This window comes from Pleurodeles waltl, chromosome 7 (genome assembly GCF_031143425.1).
Source record: "Pleurodeles waltl isolate 20211129_DDA chromosome 7, aPleWal1.hap1.20221129, whole genome shotgun sequence".
NCBI lineage: Eukaryota > Metazoa > Chordata > Amphibia > Caudata > Salamandridae > Pleurodeles > Pleurodeles waltl.
In genome coordinates this window covers 180265218-180281961 of record NC_090446.1, presented here as the reverse complement: position 1 = coordinate 180281961, position 16744 = coordinate 180265218, and the positions used below count along the sequence as shown (strand labels likewise).

General features: G+C 44.2%; 1 protein-coding gene across 2 annotated transcripts in view; it reads left to right on the top strand.

Annotated features, from left to right (window-relative positions):
* Nucleotides 1-13800, top strand: part of ZNF335 (zinc finger protein 335) — a 260110-nt gene extending 246310 nt beyond the window's left edge. For both annotated transcript variants that reach the window (XM_069243523.1, XM_069243522.1), the window contains 3 exons: nt 144-209; nt 962-1043; nt 10393-13800. In XM_069243523.1, the coding sequence (XP_069099624.1) occupies nt 144-209; nt 962-1043; nt 10393-10511 (267 nt within the window). In that variant the 3' untranslated portion in view covers nt 10512-13800. The remainder of the gene's footprint in view (nt 1-143; nt 210-961; nt 1044-10392) is intronic.
* The last annotated feature ends 2944 nt before the right edge of the window (nt 13801-16744 follow it).

Genomic DNA, 16744 nt, shown 5'->3' with positions numbered 1-16744 from the left:
CTGCTCTCTTGAGTCCTGACCCTTAGCTCTGTCTCTACTGGTTTGCATGGCTGCAACGTTAGATCCATGCCATTGTGATCTAATCAGAACCCTAAGGTACCTTGACGCTGTGCTGATTGTTCTAAAACTATATTCTCTTTCAGCTACAAGATGGACAGATTGCTCACATTCAGTATGAACAGGAAAGCCAGTACCTACAAGAACCACAGGTAAGTGACGTGTCTCTATAGAGAATACTACAGTTAATTGTTATTCCAAGACCAACATCAGCATATATGAACCACTCAATGCCCCCACATTTCTAATGCTTTGTGTATCGAATTTTCCTACACCAGCCTCCACAGCAATAATTCAAATTTTCACCAACCATTTCAATACTCGACATTACTTGAATTGCGTTTTCAGTGATTTATATTTTATGAAAATAAGTGAGCGATACTTTGTGTTGTTGTCACGTAATTTGCTTCTGTGTTCTGTAAAGGCGTACAGCAGGTTGAGGTTCAATTTAACATTTTTAAAACCTGCACAATCAATCTATTCACATTAGATAATTAGATAAGCATTTTAGATCCATCACATGTGAGTTCATGCGTTTCTAAATTCATAGATGTACCTTCAGAAGGAAACTGACACCAACAACTTCACAGAAAGATTAGTATGCAGTGTCCTACAACTTGGAACTTTTATGTTGTTGAAGCACAGGCCTGAAGCAGACTATTAGTGCTCCCCTGAAAGGCAGTTGAAAGTTTCTACTCTTTAGGAATTTGGTGCTGACATTTAATGGCCAAACTCCATCGGAAAACTACAATAGTGGATGAATATAGATTTGCTCACCTTATTTCTGTCAAAGGAAGGGTGAAAAATGCACTTCATTACAACCATTAATAACACTAAGGAATGACTATGCCTCTGAAAATGATTCTGTATTTATGTTGTCTGCGCTTTTTCTCTTCTCTTGCAGGTTCAGTACATGCCAGTTTCATCAGATCAACAAATTGTTACACAAGCTGAACTGGAGGCAGCAGCTCATTCTGTAGTTACAGGCAAGTTCCCCAGAACTTTATCCCTTAAATGCCACATTTCAATCTTTTAATAACACTTTTTCCTGAGTTCTCCATTACAGAATAATCCATAATGTTTTTTATGCTCAAACACTCAACATAATGATCCTGGAATAGTATACAGCCACTAACACCTGTACAAGAACCTTTTTGAGGAAGCCTCTGAAGAGCTTTCATTGCTTTCTTTTCTGAATACAAAATGTGAAAGATTGTGAACAAATAAGTAACACAGCTTAACCAAGAGAAAAACCTCAGTGCAACTTAAATTCAGCACAGTAAATATTCCAGGCTCTAAAATGTACTGCTGTCACATTGGGCATGAAGTAAATGTTTTCTACAGTACACGATTAGGTCCTTAAATAATTTATTACTACAAAGTCAGTCAGATTTTCGTACCAAATCACATCATTTGATTTGGTTCATGGTTACTTTAGAGATGTTGTGCCTACTGTGCTTTACTCCTCGGAAACAACATATCTGATAAAGGCTTCTATCCGCAGATTCCTTACCTTAGAATTATCCCCAGGCATCAGACTGAGTCCAGAAATTTTTTCATGAGCAGTACCCCTGCGTGCTGGTAGGTGGTATCGTTCAGCTCCACGTGGCCTCGTCCACGGCAGAAATGACCCCAACCTTTTCACGTCAGTTCTTTTCTTTCCGTGCCAATTAGTGCAGATCCGGAGAAGAGCTACCCCATGTCACTTTTTCACTGACTTTTTTTGGCCCATTTGTAGAAAGTTTTGAAACTTTGGGGTCATTATAACCCTGGCGGTGAGTGGAAATGTGGCGGTAGTACCGGCAACCGTCTGGCGGTACATACCGCCACATTATGAGAATGGCAGGTTGGCTGTAGCCAACGCGCCACTTCTCCACTCGGACCACCATTGCGGTATCAGCCGCCGGGCAGGAGATGTCAGTTTCATCGGCCAGCATACTACCACCGGCGGCATTATGAGCCTGCCAAACACCATGGTTTTCGTGGCGTTAGCAACACCATGAAAACCATAGCAGTAGGCCCTACCGGTGACAGGGAAATTCTTCCCTGTCACCGGTACGAGTCTCCCCTACCTCCCAACACACACCTGACACCCTTTACCCCCCTCCATCCAAAGTCCCCCCACCTCCTCTGATCCTCTAACTCACCCTCCCAATCACCATACATGCACATATCCGCAGACATGCAACATGCTTACACCCAATCACTCACACTGGCATACACGCAGTTTATGAATCTGCAAGTCATCTATACTGTTGGATATCGGAGTGCGGCAATAGCGTAGCCCCACTTAGAAAACCTGCAGGAAACTGACAAAGCAAAACACCTAAATGGTTCATGACAGACCTACAAGATTCCAGACGCTCCTGCAGGCACCTGGAACGGAAACAGAGGAGCAGGAAATCAACCAAAGACCGTATAGCCTACAAGTTCGCAGTCGCCACGCAACACCAGAACCTCAGAGCCACCAAAAAAGCTGCCATTCAATAATGCCTCAGCACCAGTGCTCACATCAGCAAGGAGCTCTTTGCCATCGTCAAAGAGATGACGAACCCCGGGACAAACACCTCATCCATCCCTCCCTCTCAAGACCTCTGCGACGACCTGGCCACCTTCTTCCACCAGAAAATCCAGGACATATACAAAGGTTTCAAGAACCAAACCCGCCCGCACCACCCACAAACAACACCATGCCGCACCACACCAGATCCTGAACTCTTGACCCCCATCACCACAGAGGATACTCAAAATCTCATGAACTCCATCCACTATGGAGCACCCTCGGATCCGTTCCCTTGTCACATCTTCAACCTGGCCAATGCCCCCATAGCACCTGAGCTCTGCCGGACTATCAACTGATCCTTAGAGACCACCACCTTCTCATCAGACTGCAAGCATGCAATATCAACCCACTAGTCAAGAAACCCACCACCGACCCCTGGGAGCTGAAAAATTACAGACCCATCTATCTGCTCCCTTTCCCAGCCAAAGTAACAAAAAAGGCCGTCAACGAGCAACTCACCGAATTCTTCGAGACTTACCAGATCCTGGACCCATCCCTATCTGGATTTAGGAGCAACCACAGCACCGAAAAACCACCGACGACATATGCGCCATACTAGACCGCAGAAACACAGCTGCATTCATCCTCCTTGACCTCTCTGCCGAATTCAACACCATCCCCCATTCCCCCCTTTGCATCAGACTCCCCGACGCTGGCATCTGCAGTGAAGCACTGGAATGGATTAGATCCTTCCTCCCTGGAAGGACACAGAGTGTCTGACTACCGCTGTTCACATCAGAACCCAAAGAAACATGCTGCAGAGTGCCCCAAGGATCATCACTCAGCCCGACGCTCAGCTACATCTGTATTGCCCCGCTTGCCAAGATCATCAAACAACATGGGCTAAACATCGTTTCCTACGCCAACAATACTCAACTGATCCTCTCCCTGTCTGACGACCCTGTAACGGCCAAGAGAAATTTCCACAATGGGATGAGAGCAGTCGCTGCCTGTATGGAAGCCAGCTGCCTCAAACTCAGCTCGGACAAGAGGGAGCTGCTAGTAATCGGCTTCACCACTCCACCTGGAATGACTCCTGGTGACCTACTGCACTGAAAAATGCTCCCACTGACCACGCTCGCAATCTGGGTATCATCCTGAACTCCTCTTTGTCCATGACCCACCAAGTCAAAGGCGTCTCGTTGTCATGTTTCCACACCCTTCAACTCCTTAGAAAGATTTTCAAGTGGATCCCGACTAGGATTCCTACTAGGAATCTCTGAATCACAATTAGGAAATCGGTATCCCTAAGGTATGAAACTCATTTAATTTCCTTTAGGGATTTCCTTGTGGATTGCAAATTGACCTACCTCACGAATGTTAATGAGGTAGGTCATTGTTTGTGACCCATCAGAAATTACAGCCATCACAGGGTTGGTGGCCTGCTGATGTCAGCAGACTCCCATGTCTGTGATTGCCTTTTAATAAAAGCAATCTTTTTTTTTATTAAGTGCAGCCTGTGTTCCTTAAAGGAAAATGGGAAGCTTTTAAAAAGAAAAAATGAACCTTTGAAGTTTCTATTTTTAATAGTAGGCAGTGGTCCTTGAGACCGCTGCTTGCTCTTAAAAAACATTGTTATTTACATTCTCAAAGAGAAGTGGGTCCCTTGGTATTTTTGTGTTTATTTGAAACCCCGCACGAGGACTGCTAAGCACTGACTATTAAAATGCACACGGACCGTATTTATCTGAAAGCAGTGCAGGGACTACACTCATGATGGGCATATGTGAGAACTGGCCAAGGCACTTTACCTTTGTGCAGCTTTCACTGTTACTGCACATTTTTAATCTTTGTGAAGGGGGGCAATGAGCACAGCTCAATATGTTTCCATCGTGTCTGTACAAGTGATTTTTCCAAAGGTCATGCCTTGAAGCTGCACCATAAGCTCCAAGCTTACTTTTGACAAAAGGCAGTAGGACACAGTCACATAACCACTCACTAGACCATAAAAATGGCATCCTTATTTACAGCACAAACTACATCCTCATTTCAAATGTGATAGCTATATCACCTGTCAAAAGCACATTGGGCCCATAACATAACATCTGTGTTTTATATATCCCACTGAGACTGGGGAGGACCTCGGACAGTCAGAAGCGAGCACTTACAGTCAAAGACTCTGGGGGTTATTACAACTTTGGAGGAGGTGTTAATCCATCCCAAAAGTGACAGATATACCACCAGCCGTATTACGAGTTCCATAGGATATAATGGACTCGTAATACGGCTGGTGCTATATCCGTCACTTTACCGTCACTTTTGGGACGGATTAACACCTCCTCCAAAGTTGTAATAACCCACTCTGTCTCAAATTTCCAAAACCAAGTGACCTGTCCAGCTCCCATGCTGTTCATTTAGAAGCCTCCAGAAGATCAAGGAAAATTGACCCATAGTTGAAGCAGCCCACTACTTACCCGGCTCTGGGAGCATCCTTGACAAAAGCATCAAGGCCAGTTCCAACCACAGCCGAGGACTCTTCAACATTGTCAGAGTTTGCCAACCCCTCAGTCGCCAAAAATACCATCACCCCTTCCTAGGAGCTCTGCAATATCCTGTTGGACGTCTTCCACCACAAGATCTCTACCATCTACAAAAACCTCATACCCCAACCCTCCACCTCTGACATCCTCAGCCTTCTCGCTCCCACAAATGAAAAAACCAACCACCTGCTCACCATCTGAGACCGGTTCACCACACAAGACACCACAACCATCATGAACTCCATCGACACAGAAGCACCCACGGACCCCTGCCCCTACCACATCTTCAATCTCAGGAGTAAAATGATCAGCATCAAGCTCACCACTATCTTTAATGCATGCCTCACTATGGCCACCTTCCCCAGAGAATGGTAACATGCAGAAGTCAACCCCCACTCAAGAAACCATCCACTGACCCCAATGAACTCAGGAATTACTGTCCCTGCTCTCTGCTCCCCTTTCCCGCCAAAGTCCTTGAAAAGGCCATCAACTGCCAACTCACAGATCACCTGGAGAACAACAATCTTCTTGACACCTATCAATCCAGATTCCGCACCAAACACAGACACCAAAAACACCCTGAGGCAGCCACAGATGACATCCGATCACTCCTTGACCATAGGAAATCAGCAGCCCTGATCCTCCTCCATCTCTCAGCAGCATTCAACATAGTATCACACCACACCCTTATCAAGATACATTGGCATTTAAGGAGACACTCTCAAATGGATTGCCTCTTTCTCACTGGAAGAAGCCAGAGAATATGCCTACCTCCCTTCACCTCGTAAACCAAGAATATCATCTGTGTTGTCCCTCAACATTCGTCATTCAGTATATTCTGTTCAACACCTACATGACCCCCTTGGCCAATGTCGTCAAAACACATGGACTAAACATCATATCCTATGCCACTGACACCCTCTTGCTATCAGAAGACCCCTCCACCACGCAGACCAACTTCTGCAGGTGCATGACGAACACCACCAACTGGATGAAAGACAACTGCCTAAAACTCAACACAGACAAGACACAAGTGCTGACCTTTTAAAAACAACACCTCCCCGTGGGCCACCTCCTGTTGACCTCCTGAACTAGGACCTTCACCCACTCTGACCGACCACACCCGCAACCTTGGCATCCTCCTTGGCAGTAAGCTCACCATGAAAAGACAGACAAGTATAGTCTTATCTGCCTACTTTCTCAATTATTGCATGCTGCGTAAGACCTTCAAATGTCTCTGCATCGACACCAGACAGACCGCCACTCAAGCCCTTGTAACCAGCCGACTGGACTCTGGCAATGTACTCTACGTAGAAATCACTGCATACCTCTTGAAGTGACTGCAGACCACACACAATTCAGTGACCAGACTCATCCTAGACCTTCCTAAGTTGACCCACATCACCCCCTACAAATCTCCACTGGCTCACCATTCGTAAGAGATGTCAGTTGATCCACACCTTCAAAGCTCTACACAACCAAGGACCAGCATACATCAGCCACCACCTGAATGTCCACCCACCCTCCTGACAATTGGGCTCTGCCTCCTCCTCCGTCGCTCACAGCCCCTGCATCTGCCACAGCAACGGTGGAGGACGCTCCTTTTCCTACCTTGCTGTAAAATCCCAGAACGACCTCCCACTTTACCTCTGGGACTCATCCTCTCTGCTGGAATTCAGGAAGGGACTCAAGACCTGGCTGTTAACTGAATACTGCCACTGCTGCTGTGTTCTCAGGACCTGGATACCCTCACATGTGATTAGCCATGCTCTACAAATGTTGTTTGATTGTTTGATTGATAGTCCGCAGTCTTTTCTATATTACACCTAGGCTTTCTGGTTTTCAGTATCTATTTGTTGTGAATTCCACTGTGAGTTTTCAGTGTGCTCCAAAGATTTCTAAAAAAAATAAAATAAAAAAAATTCAGAGGTTATCAGTGTTTATTCTTTTTTTGCTCCATAACAAATATGGGGGTATTTGTTAGTTCTTAGAAATAATTTGGCTTTTATTTCCTGCTTTCCCTCATCATTCCTGCTGTAAATGTTTCCTTTCTTCCTTCTCCTTATTCCGTTCGTTAAATTGGCTTTTACTAGTAACTTTTCATTATTTTCATTCCATCCATATCTGTCCCTTTTCCCATTTCTCAAACTCATCTTTCTGGCAGTCCTGTTCCACCCCGTGTGAATGATGTGTATGGATGGAGAAATGTTTGCACCTCATTAACATTTGCTTGTAGCAGATAGAACATTAGAGGTGGGCACTTAACACACATTCCAGCTGCTCAATCCTTCAGACAGTGACAAAGCTAAACTGAATTAAGCTTTTATACAAATGAAATGAAAAAAATATGGTGTGGCTCCTCAGTGTTCTGGTATTGCTAGCCAGGGTTAAATTGCTAAGTCTTTGTCTTGAGGTACCTTGAAAGGAATGGGCTATTAGATGTAATAATAGTGTTCTTTAATGACTGATGTGTCCCTTTTCCTGCTCGATCCGATCACAGTGGCAACGTCTGCTATAGAATACATGGGCATACTGTTAGCTATAGGGTCCTGCTGTATAAAGAAGGTGCTCACATAGCTTCAGAAATGGGTCTGTGCACCTATTTTGCTCAAATTGTGTGGTTTGCAGCACATAATAAGCAACAGAGTAGTGGTCGATCTTCCTCTTTCTGAGCTGCACTGTCAGAAGCTCGTAGAAGAATCATAGATTTTCAGGGCTAATGTATGTGCTCTAGGCAGCACATGGACTATTTCTGGGCCTGTACATGATTGCAGGAGCTATTCATGATATGGTCCTTGTTCTTCTCCTATAGACATGCTTCACAAACCATTACGATGTAAATCTGAGAACAGGAGTGTTGGATACAGTGCTTTATGGAAGAACAGTGATTTTGCAATGTCCATATGCACAGTAATCTTTGTTGCCGCCATCCTGATACCTGAATTTCCAGAACCCCTCAGTGAAGCATAAACGAATCGTGGTGCTGCATTTTGCCCTGGATATAGTTCAGTTCTTAGCCACTACACGGCAATGTGCAGTAGTCAGTAAGTTGAAGTCACATGAAGTGAGTGATGTCCATCACAAACATGATTGAAATCCCATCCACCTTGTTAAAAGTAACACAGGATATAATGCATGCTTAAGAAGATGGCTGGGATATCATGTGTGTAGTTTGTAACAGAGTAACCAGAGCAGCCAGTTAGGCTCTAAGTGCTGCAGCATGTGAGAACGACAAGTCCATAAAACTCTAAATAAGGCCTTTAGTGCTGCCCGACCTCATGCCACTGTAATAAGCAACTCACACCTTGGAGCTGCTTCTCACAGTTGCCCATCCTAGCAATCAGCAACACTGCTCTTGGGAGTGATTGTCACAGACAAGCAAAACTAGTTCCCCAGTGTTCTCACTCCATTTTTGGAGTGCTAAATTTGAGCAGGTGTTTGCCAGGACGCAGCACTATGACTCATTCTAATCCACTGGGGCCTGGTTAAAGAACTTGCATTTGTGTACTCTGCAGTAGCCAGTCAGCTGTAGATGTTGCATTATGAATATAGTTCTAGTAAGAAATTAGTTTTTAGCTTACCACAAAACCTGTCTATTGAGGCAGATGATTTATCTTCACCAGTTGGTGGCATGGCAATTCGATTGAACCTTTGCAGACTCGGAAACTTGTCCAAGTTTGTAGTGTGCTATACACCAGCAGAATACGGCCTGAACAATTGCATAGTAAATGGATTATTTAGCAGCAATATCAGCAAGAACCTTATCTCCCCAATAATGACCTTTATTCATACTGCCTCTAGTGGTGCTTTCTAAAGTGCCTACATAATTAATTTCTTCTGAAACCATTCATGTTGCCCTCATGGGAACTTAACAGTCTTCATGTTTTTGATGGGTTCCCCCTCTGACCCATGCACTTTTGCCACCTAAATGTGCTTTCCTGAAAGGTTCTCTTTTTGGTGGCTCACTTCAGCCCAAGTGGGTGAGCTTCAACCCCTTTGACTTGTAAAGACAGGGTCATTCTACAGTTTAAACCCTCAGTTTGGCCAGAGGTAGTAAGAGTTTCATGTCACCGGACATCACTTCACATGCCTTTCCTTCCTCTCACCCTCTGAAAGAAGAAGAGAGGCTACACTTCTTCGACCTTAGAAGGGCTTTTAGCTGCTATATCTACAGGACATGTCCTTCCAGAGTGCATGATGACCACTTTCCAGCTTTTAAACTGGTAGAGTAATCAGGAAACGGAACATTTAGAGGAGAATTTCTCTTTCAGTTAAACTCTGTTATGAGTAGGCAGGTACATCACATCCATAAGGTTTCAAAGCCCATTGCTCCGGCCATGGATGCTATTTTGGCTCACTTGTGGAAAGGCCCAGTACAATCCTCCTGCACTGTCACTACCTGCTCTTTGGTGCTTTCGTTCCCAAATCACTATTGCTTGGTGACAGGGGCTAGAAACGAGTTATAGTTGGGGAAAGCTGTTCTCCAGTAATCTCGCTGTAGATTTCTCAGCTTGTATTCTCGTTCCTCACCGCCCTGGGTGCTTCGAGTGATTCACATAAGGAGAAATATTCATGCACAAAACAAGTGACTTACTAAAGTAATAATATTCTAGTTGATGCATATGACCTAACCTGCAAACTTCTTAAAATGCTCCTGCCTCCTCTGACGAGGTGGTGTGAAATACTATTTTTATTTGTCATCTTTAGTCTGCAAGGGGGTGGGTTGGGTATGGACAGATCAAACGTCATGAGAATACGTAGCGCCCAACGCTATACAAATCTATTAAGATAACGTATTTGCAGAAAAAAGTGCCACTTTCACTGCTGTGCGTAACTACTACTGACGCCAGTCAATATCACCTGGCACCAATGAATTCATATTTCTAGAAAAGACTTTCCAGATCCTGGCTGGTACCCCTCACATCAGCAATCTGGGGGAGCTGACATCCATCAAAAAAACATTACAGTAAGTAAGGTGTTCTTTTCAAGAAATGTCTTAAAGTCTACCTTTTCTTGGTTTCCAAGTACGGCCACAGGTAGCTCACTCTAGTCTGGTCAACATGGGCTTCCTGTCCTAGCGCACTGAAGGTATATTCCTGTACGTAGAGTTAGCACATACATGTGTTAAACAGAATTGTCTTTAAGTCACTGGAAGCACCTTTGAAGCAATACTGCTTACACTGTGACATTCTTGAGATGCTTCAGTGGGAGGTGTGTGTTATTGCTGTGTGAAGATCCTGTGGAATTTCAATGACCTGATTTCTTTATCTGCTGTTTCTGTTTTCTCTACAGCTGCTACAGATCCTTCTGTGGGCCAGACTCAGACTGTATTTACCACAGAAGCCTCTAATCAGGTCCAGCAGCTATACCATCAGGGTATCCAGTATGATGTTGTTACGTTGGAGGAATAATAATGCAATTTGAGCCATGGGTTCTATGATGGATTACAGTTTTTTGTTGGGGATTGTGAACTTTGATAGGTATGACACAGAAATGTTACCCTACAGTTTAGCTGATAACTGATAAAGACAATCGTCCGCTTTGAGCTGAGCAAAACACATTATCTGCCTGTGACTATTAGGCTTCTGTTAAGAGGACCATATTTACATTAGTAGCCTGATGCCAAATGACTTCTGAATGCAGGTATAACAATCTACCAACCATGGGACTGCGTCTGCATGACATCATCACATGAGATAGAGTGGCTCCTTCCATCACGCTGCATCATACCTGTAACATTGCCTTCCTTAATGCCATTGTCTGTACTTTGTGTGCAGCAATTTCTGGGATTTTTGCTGTTGTTTGAAATAGAGGCAAGAGCACGACTACCTGCATTAGGTAGGGGTTCAAATCCAACAGGAAACCTTGTATGTAAATTAGATATGGGAATGTTCTGGGTGATGGAACCATCATGTCGAGTGTCAAAGAGGAATGACTTCTGGATCGGTGCATTAACATAGAGCACAATACAGGACGACTGCTACAGAACCCTGGAAATGGTTTCGAAAGCCTAGGAAAGAAAAGCCTAATGTAGGATTATTCATTGAATACTCAGGAAAATATTAAATTCACAAGGAAATATTAGGTGTGTGGGCAGTTGTTTGGTATTCCTGCAACTGTTCCAGGACACTAGACACAACATAAAGTGTTGTCTGTGGGCAGCCATATCTCGGAATTGGATGTTGATGGGATGAAAAGGATCTTCCAGCAAAATGTATAAAGAAGCACTAAGGCCTCCTGGAGCTGTTTGGGGCGTGAAGGCAATGTGAATTGTTGAACTATTGTTAGCACCTGCTGCTAATGCAGACAGTGGTGTGTCAGAGATACCATTAAGTATCAGTGTATCCTTGCAATGTTCTGAGAGGAAGGTGTATGACAGAGGAAGGACTGGACATAGTGAGGACAATGTTCACTAACAGATGTTGATTATCCTGGGTATACAAAGTTAAAGACGAAATATTTCAATGTCATGGATCAATAACAATGCTCCTTTAGGTAATGCACCACAAGCAACATCTAGTATTTAATAATGTTAATCACATTGTGTAGAAAGGTATATAACACAAGAGGTTGGCTGCTGAGACAGTCATGGAATCATCTAAGAACTGAATTGCATGTGGAATCTATGGGTGTTAGGAAAGGCCAGTACTTACGTTTTTGGATGGTGTTCGGTGTGGGGGGCAGGATAGACTAAGGCATAAATTGTTAGGTACTGATTGGGTCTTAGTAATGTTCTCATAGCAGTAACATAAACAGAGCATAGGTGGTAGTAAATTGCAGGATTTGTTGACCGCAACAGGAATTGTTGCGCCATGGATGCTTTCCTTGTGGTGAACTGACCTAGAAGGCACCAACTGCTGAGTGGATCCTGGAGAAGGTAATTCCAATTGAAGCATTGGTCACTGAGAGGTCGTCGGGGTTACCACCAGAAATGCTAGGTGCTGAGGGGTCCCAAGTACCATGGGTAGCTCTAATTGGTTAGAGGTTGGGGAAGACCAAACCAAGTATTCAGTTTTGCAAGATCCTGATACTATCATTTTAGCACAGCCAGAATAGTTGACTATAGTTTGCTTTTAAGATGCAAAGTCAAGGGCAGCCCAGTAATGGGCACCCAAATAAGGTTAAAAAGTACTCAACAAAGAGGAGTCCAATAGACATGTTACAGAGGGCAGTGAGGTACTGCACAAAGGATCACTGATCAGATTATAGATTCTAAGAATAAAATGTGACGTTTGTCATGTTAATGAGAAAAAGGAATCTGCTTATGTCGACATTGGAAAGAACATGCAAGAGTGACACCAACGCCAAGACAAGCATGTATTTATGACTAGTACAGTAATTGCATGAAGAGACTAACTGCAACGGTGTTCATTAAATGCATAGCCTAGAAGCTGCAATGAGGGATTGTTGAAGTCGGATGGAGCTGATGTAGTGGGTACACCAGTGCTGTCAGTGAATGTTTAGTGTAATCTCTAATTTCTGGTATCTTAATGCCACGCCTACTGTGAATGTATCCACGTACGTTTCAGCCTGGGTACAGATCAAAGACTTGCACTTTCATCGAAAACATGATAATTAAGGGACTGCAGTTCAAATGGAGTTTGTGATTGCAAACCCTGCAATTCCCCAAATCACTGGGTTTGCAACCGAAAAATGCCTTTAATGTACACAGTCCACTTTACGAATGGGAAGAGTTTTTCTTTCTTGTAAAAGGAGTTTTGCAATGCATACCGGATTGCAGTTTGGAAGGATGTAAAAAGGGCATTCTTTGCAAAGTGAAATTGGGCATGCAATGTTTCAGTGGTTTGCGAACACAGTTATGGTTGCAACCCATTGAACAGTTAGATACCTCTTAAGAGCCCTTCCTATTTTTATTTGGTTGTCAGTCTGTGGTCCAAGGGAGCAATGCCTACCCGCCATGTTTTTCCAAATAGAACACTTACTTTTTTTTAGAGCAGCACAGATGCCTTCTGAGATTACAAACTGCTTAAAACAAAAAAAGTTTCCATTTGGAAATTTAACCACAGGTACGGTGATCCGCTATTGGATTTTTTAAGGTTCTGGTTGAGATATGAAGAAAATTATGTTTTTTTTAGGATTTGCACGAGCCTAGTGTTACCTAACTTTGTTGCAGAGTCTGTTTGTTGATAATTTAATTTAAACACTCTGAATTCATTTTTTCTCATTCACATAATAGAAATATTTTTTATTTGATAATATGCAATGCAGTTAATCACTCTGATTCAGACACTTGCAGAACTGCGGTCATCCGTAATATGTCTACAGTTCCCCTTTAGTTGTATCGTAAAATGCATGGAGTGCTATGAAAAGAGCCAGTTGCTGAGGAATCCAGATGAGAGGCGCCCATTCAATATGCACAATTGCTTCTAGCACCTATTTTGCACCTTCCACGTTATCAAGGGCATCTCAGCTGGATACCTGTTGTGGTTCCTTAGCCTAAAATACATGAGGTGTAACCGAAACAACAATCAAGAAGATACTGAATTTTTTATATATGCAGTTGGATTCCAGATTGTATATTGAGATATTTTTTTATTACTATAGGAAGTCCAAAACCTGATTGTAACATATTTGTATGTATGTATATATTAAACCTTAATGATCTCGTGTCATTGAGCAGAGACATAATATATTTTGGGAAATTAAAAGTAAAGAAACCAATGAATGCATATTTATTTCAGAGGTTACATGTTTCTCTTAATGAATAAAAAATGAACATCTAGAGTCCAGGGGTGGTGCGGGACCTGTGGCAGATATGAGAGAGGATTACAATGTGAATGTCTCTGTCCCATACTTTAGGGAGAGTGTAACTCTCACCGGACTGTCAATGACATAACTTTCGCCGAGCCACATGCGTGATATAATGTTCGTCTGTGATTTGCCTTTTCTGTTTTTGTTCTTCATTGTACTCTAACAGCTGTTGTGGTCCAGCATCCTCCTATCACAAAGTCTACAAAAGCCTCAAGCCACTGGTGGTGATTTGTTTTCTTTTTTATTTGTTTACAAATTGCTTTCTTAGATGGTGCTAGTGACTGGGTGTGCTTTTTTGTCACCTGATGTTTTTTCCAGCAACCTCTATTGTTTTTCATGTTTCTGAAGTCTTCATAGCTATCACAGGGCCACTAATTTGCAAGGTGTGTTATACTTGTATCTTGTAAGTGGTGGTCTCAGACGTTTACATGAAGAGCAGAGGGACTGATGCCTTTAGTGTTAAGATTTTGAAGATTCCAGTGTTTCTTAATTTCATTTTGCTTATCTTCTTGTTCTATTAAATGGTTGATCTGAAAGAGACTTCTAGCTGCAGATGCCTTGCCTTTGAATTCTCCCCAGGTGTCAGACTGGATCTGGAAGATTTTTCGTGAGCAGTACCCCTAAACACTGGGAGGTGGCATCAATTTCAATCTGCGTCTGTCATCGACGTCATCCATGCTGGAAATGATGTGGTTCCTATATAGGTGCCATTCTGGTGCGCTGTCACTTCTTTTATGTACGCACCAGCCATCGCAGATACAAGAAAGAGCTACCCTTCAGTGAATTTTTAACTGGACTTTTGTGGACTTTTTGTCAAACTTTTTTGAGGTTTCTTCCTTCTGGTGTCTCCCATGTTGGCACCTTCAGCCTTAGCACCAGTGGACCTCCCCAGTGACGGTCTTGATGCCGTGGGCTCCCAGTGCCCACCGGCGACTCCATCCCCATTGTAATTTACGACTTCACCACGAAGCCGGATGGATATTGCCCAACGCAGATCCTGAGCCCTATTCTGCTGGGCTAGGCCTCATGGAAGACTTGGAGGGGTCGCTGGATCCTTTAGAATACCAGCCTTATTTGGAAGAAATGGACTGGCATGAGTACTTGGGTGAAGCCAGTGGACTGGACAAATCTGTAGGCACTGTATGCTTTCTCCCCCTACTGTGGCTACAGAGGAGGGAGCCTCTTATGCAATGGTAGTGAGGAGGGCAGATAATGTCCTGGACCTTCAGCTACCCTCGGTGGCAGTCAAAGCTAATCTCTTGACATAGGTGCTGCAACCAGGAGCTTCAAGAGCTGAACCTCTGCTGCTGTTCAGTGATGCCATCATGGCTGTCCTTTTGGGTACTTAGTCCAAACCCAGCCCAAGAGCTCCTGTGAATAGGAAGATTGCCTGCCGCCATTGCCCGGGGACCCAAGTTTTCTTAAGCAATGCCACACCCCTGAGAGCTTGATAGTCCAAGCCTCTACTTCCCATGGTGTGTTCCCTACCACTCCCCCAGATAGGGAATCCAAGAGGATTGATTCATTTGGGAAGATATTTTCTTCCCCAAGTCTGGCATTACGATCCATGAACACTGCATGCCTTTTGGACCGTTATTCCCACTCTGTGGGACACGGTTGTGCAAGTGCTGCCTCAGGTCCTCGAAGAGGTCCAGGCTGTACACTCACAGATGGTTGCAGATGGGAGAGAAAGTATCTGATCCATTGCGGACTGGACCCAACTGACTCGCTAGGCACAGTGGTTTCAACCACAGTTGACTGGAGGTGCCACATCTGGCTTTTCAGGGGATGTCCAAGCTTCCCTTATGGACATGTACTTTGATGGCACCTGTCTCTTCGGAAACAAAGCAGATTCGGAGCTTGAACGCTTGAAGGATTTGCGGGCTACAGACAAATTCTTGGGCTGCACAGCGGCCCCTTGTCTCCCCCTAATCTGTCTTTCATGGCTATGGAGGGACTTCCAACTGTGCCAATTCCCACCAACCAATCTTATTTCCACATCCTCATCCTGCCTGCCCACAGATGTTATCTTTGGTTTACGGTAGGCCATAAGTACTTTCAGTTCACTGTGCTTCCCTTTGGCCTTACCAGCTCCCCTCAGGTGTTCACCAATGTGATGGTGGTGGTTGCAGCTTGTCTGTAGAGATCAGGGGTGTCAGTCTTCCCCTATCTCATCAACTGGCTGATGAAGGTGGGCATGCCCTGTGCTGTCTTCTCCCTCCTCCATACTACGGTGAACCTCCAGCATTCCCTTGAGTTCACTGTAAATGTGACAAAATCACATCTGACTCCCTCTTAAAAGCTCCCTTTCATCAAGCTGTTCTGGACACAATGCTGTTTCGGGCTTATCCTCCAGAGCGGCAAGTCTAGGATATTCATCCTGGTTTTCTGTGAGACTGACTCTTAGTCTGTTTGGTCTCATGGCCTCCTGCATCATGCTGGTGACACATTCAAGATGGCATATGCAGGACCTACAGTGGGACCGCAACATCAGGGAAATCTCTCCAACCTGGTCCAGATCTCGGAGGGAACTATGACAGATCAGCAGTGGTGATTATCGAACTGTGATTGGGTCGGAGGCAGATCCCTTTTTCTTCCCCAACCAGATCTGAAAGTAGTGACAGATGTGTCACTCCTGGGATGGGACACCCATCTGGGAGAGGTGGAGATCAAAGGAATCTGGTGTCCGGCGGAACTCCACATCATCATGCTGGGGCTCTGTGCGATCCGACTGGCATTGAAAGCCTTTCTACCCTCAAGGAAAGATGGTGCAGGTTTTCACGGACAACACCACTGCCATGCAGTACTGCAACAAATAGGGCGGTGTGGTGATCATGGATCCTTTATCAAGTGGCTCTGTGCCTCTGGACAT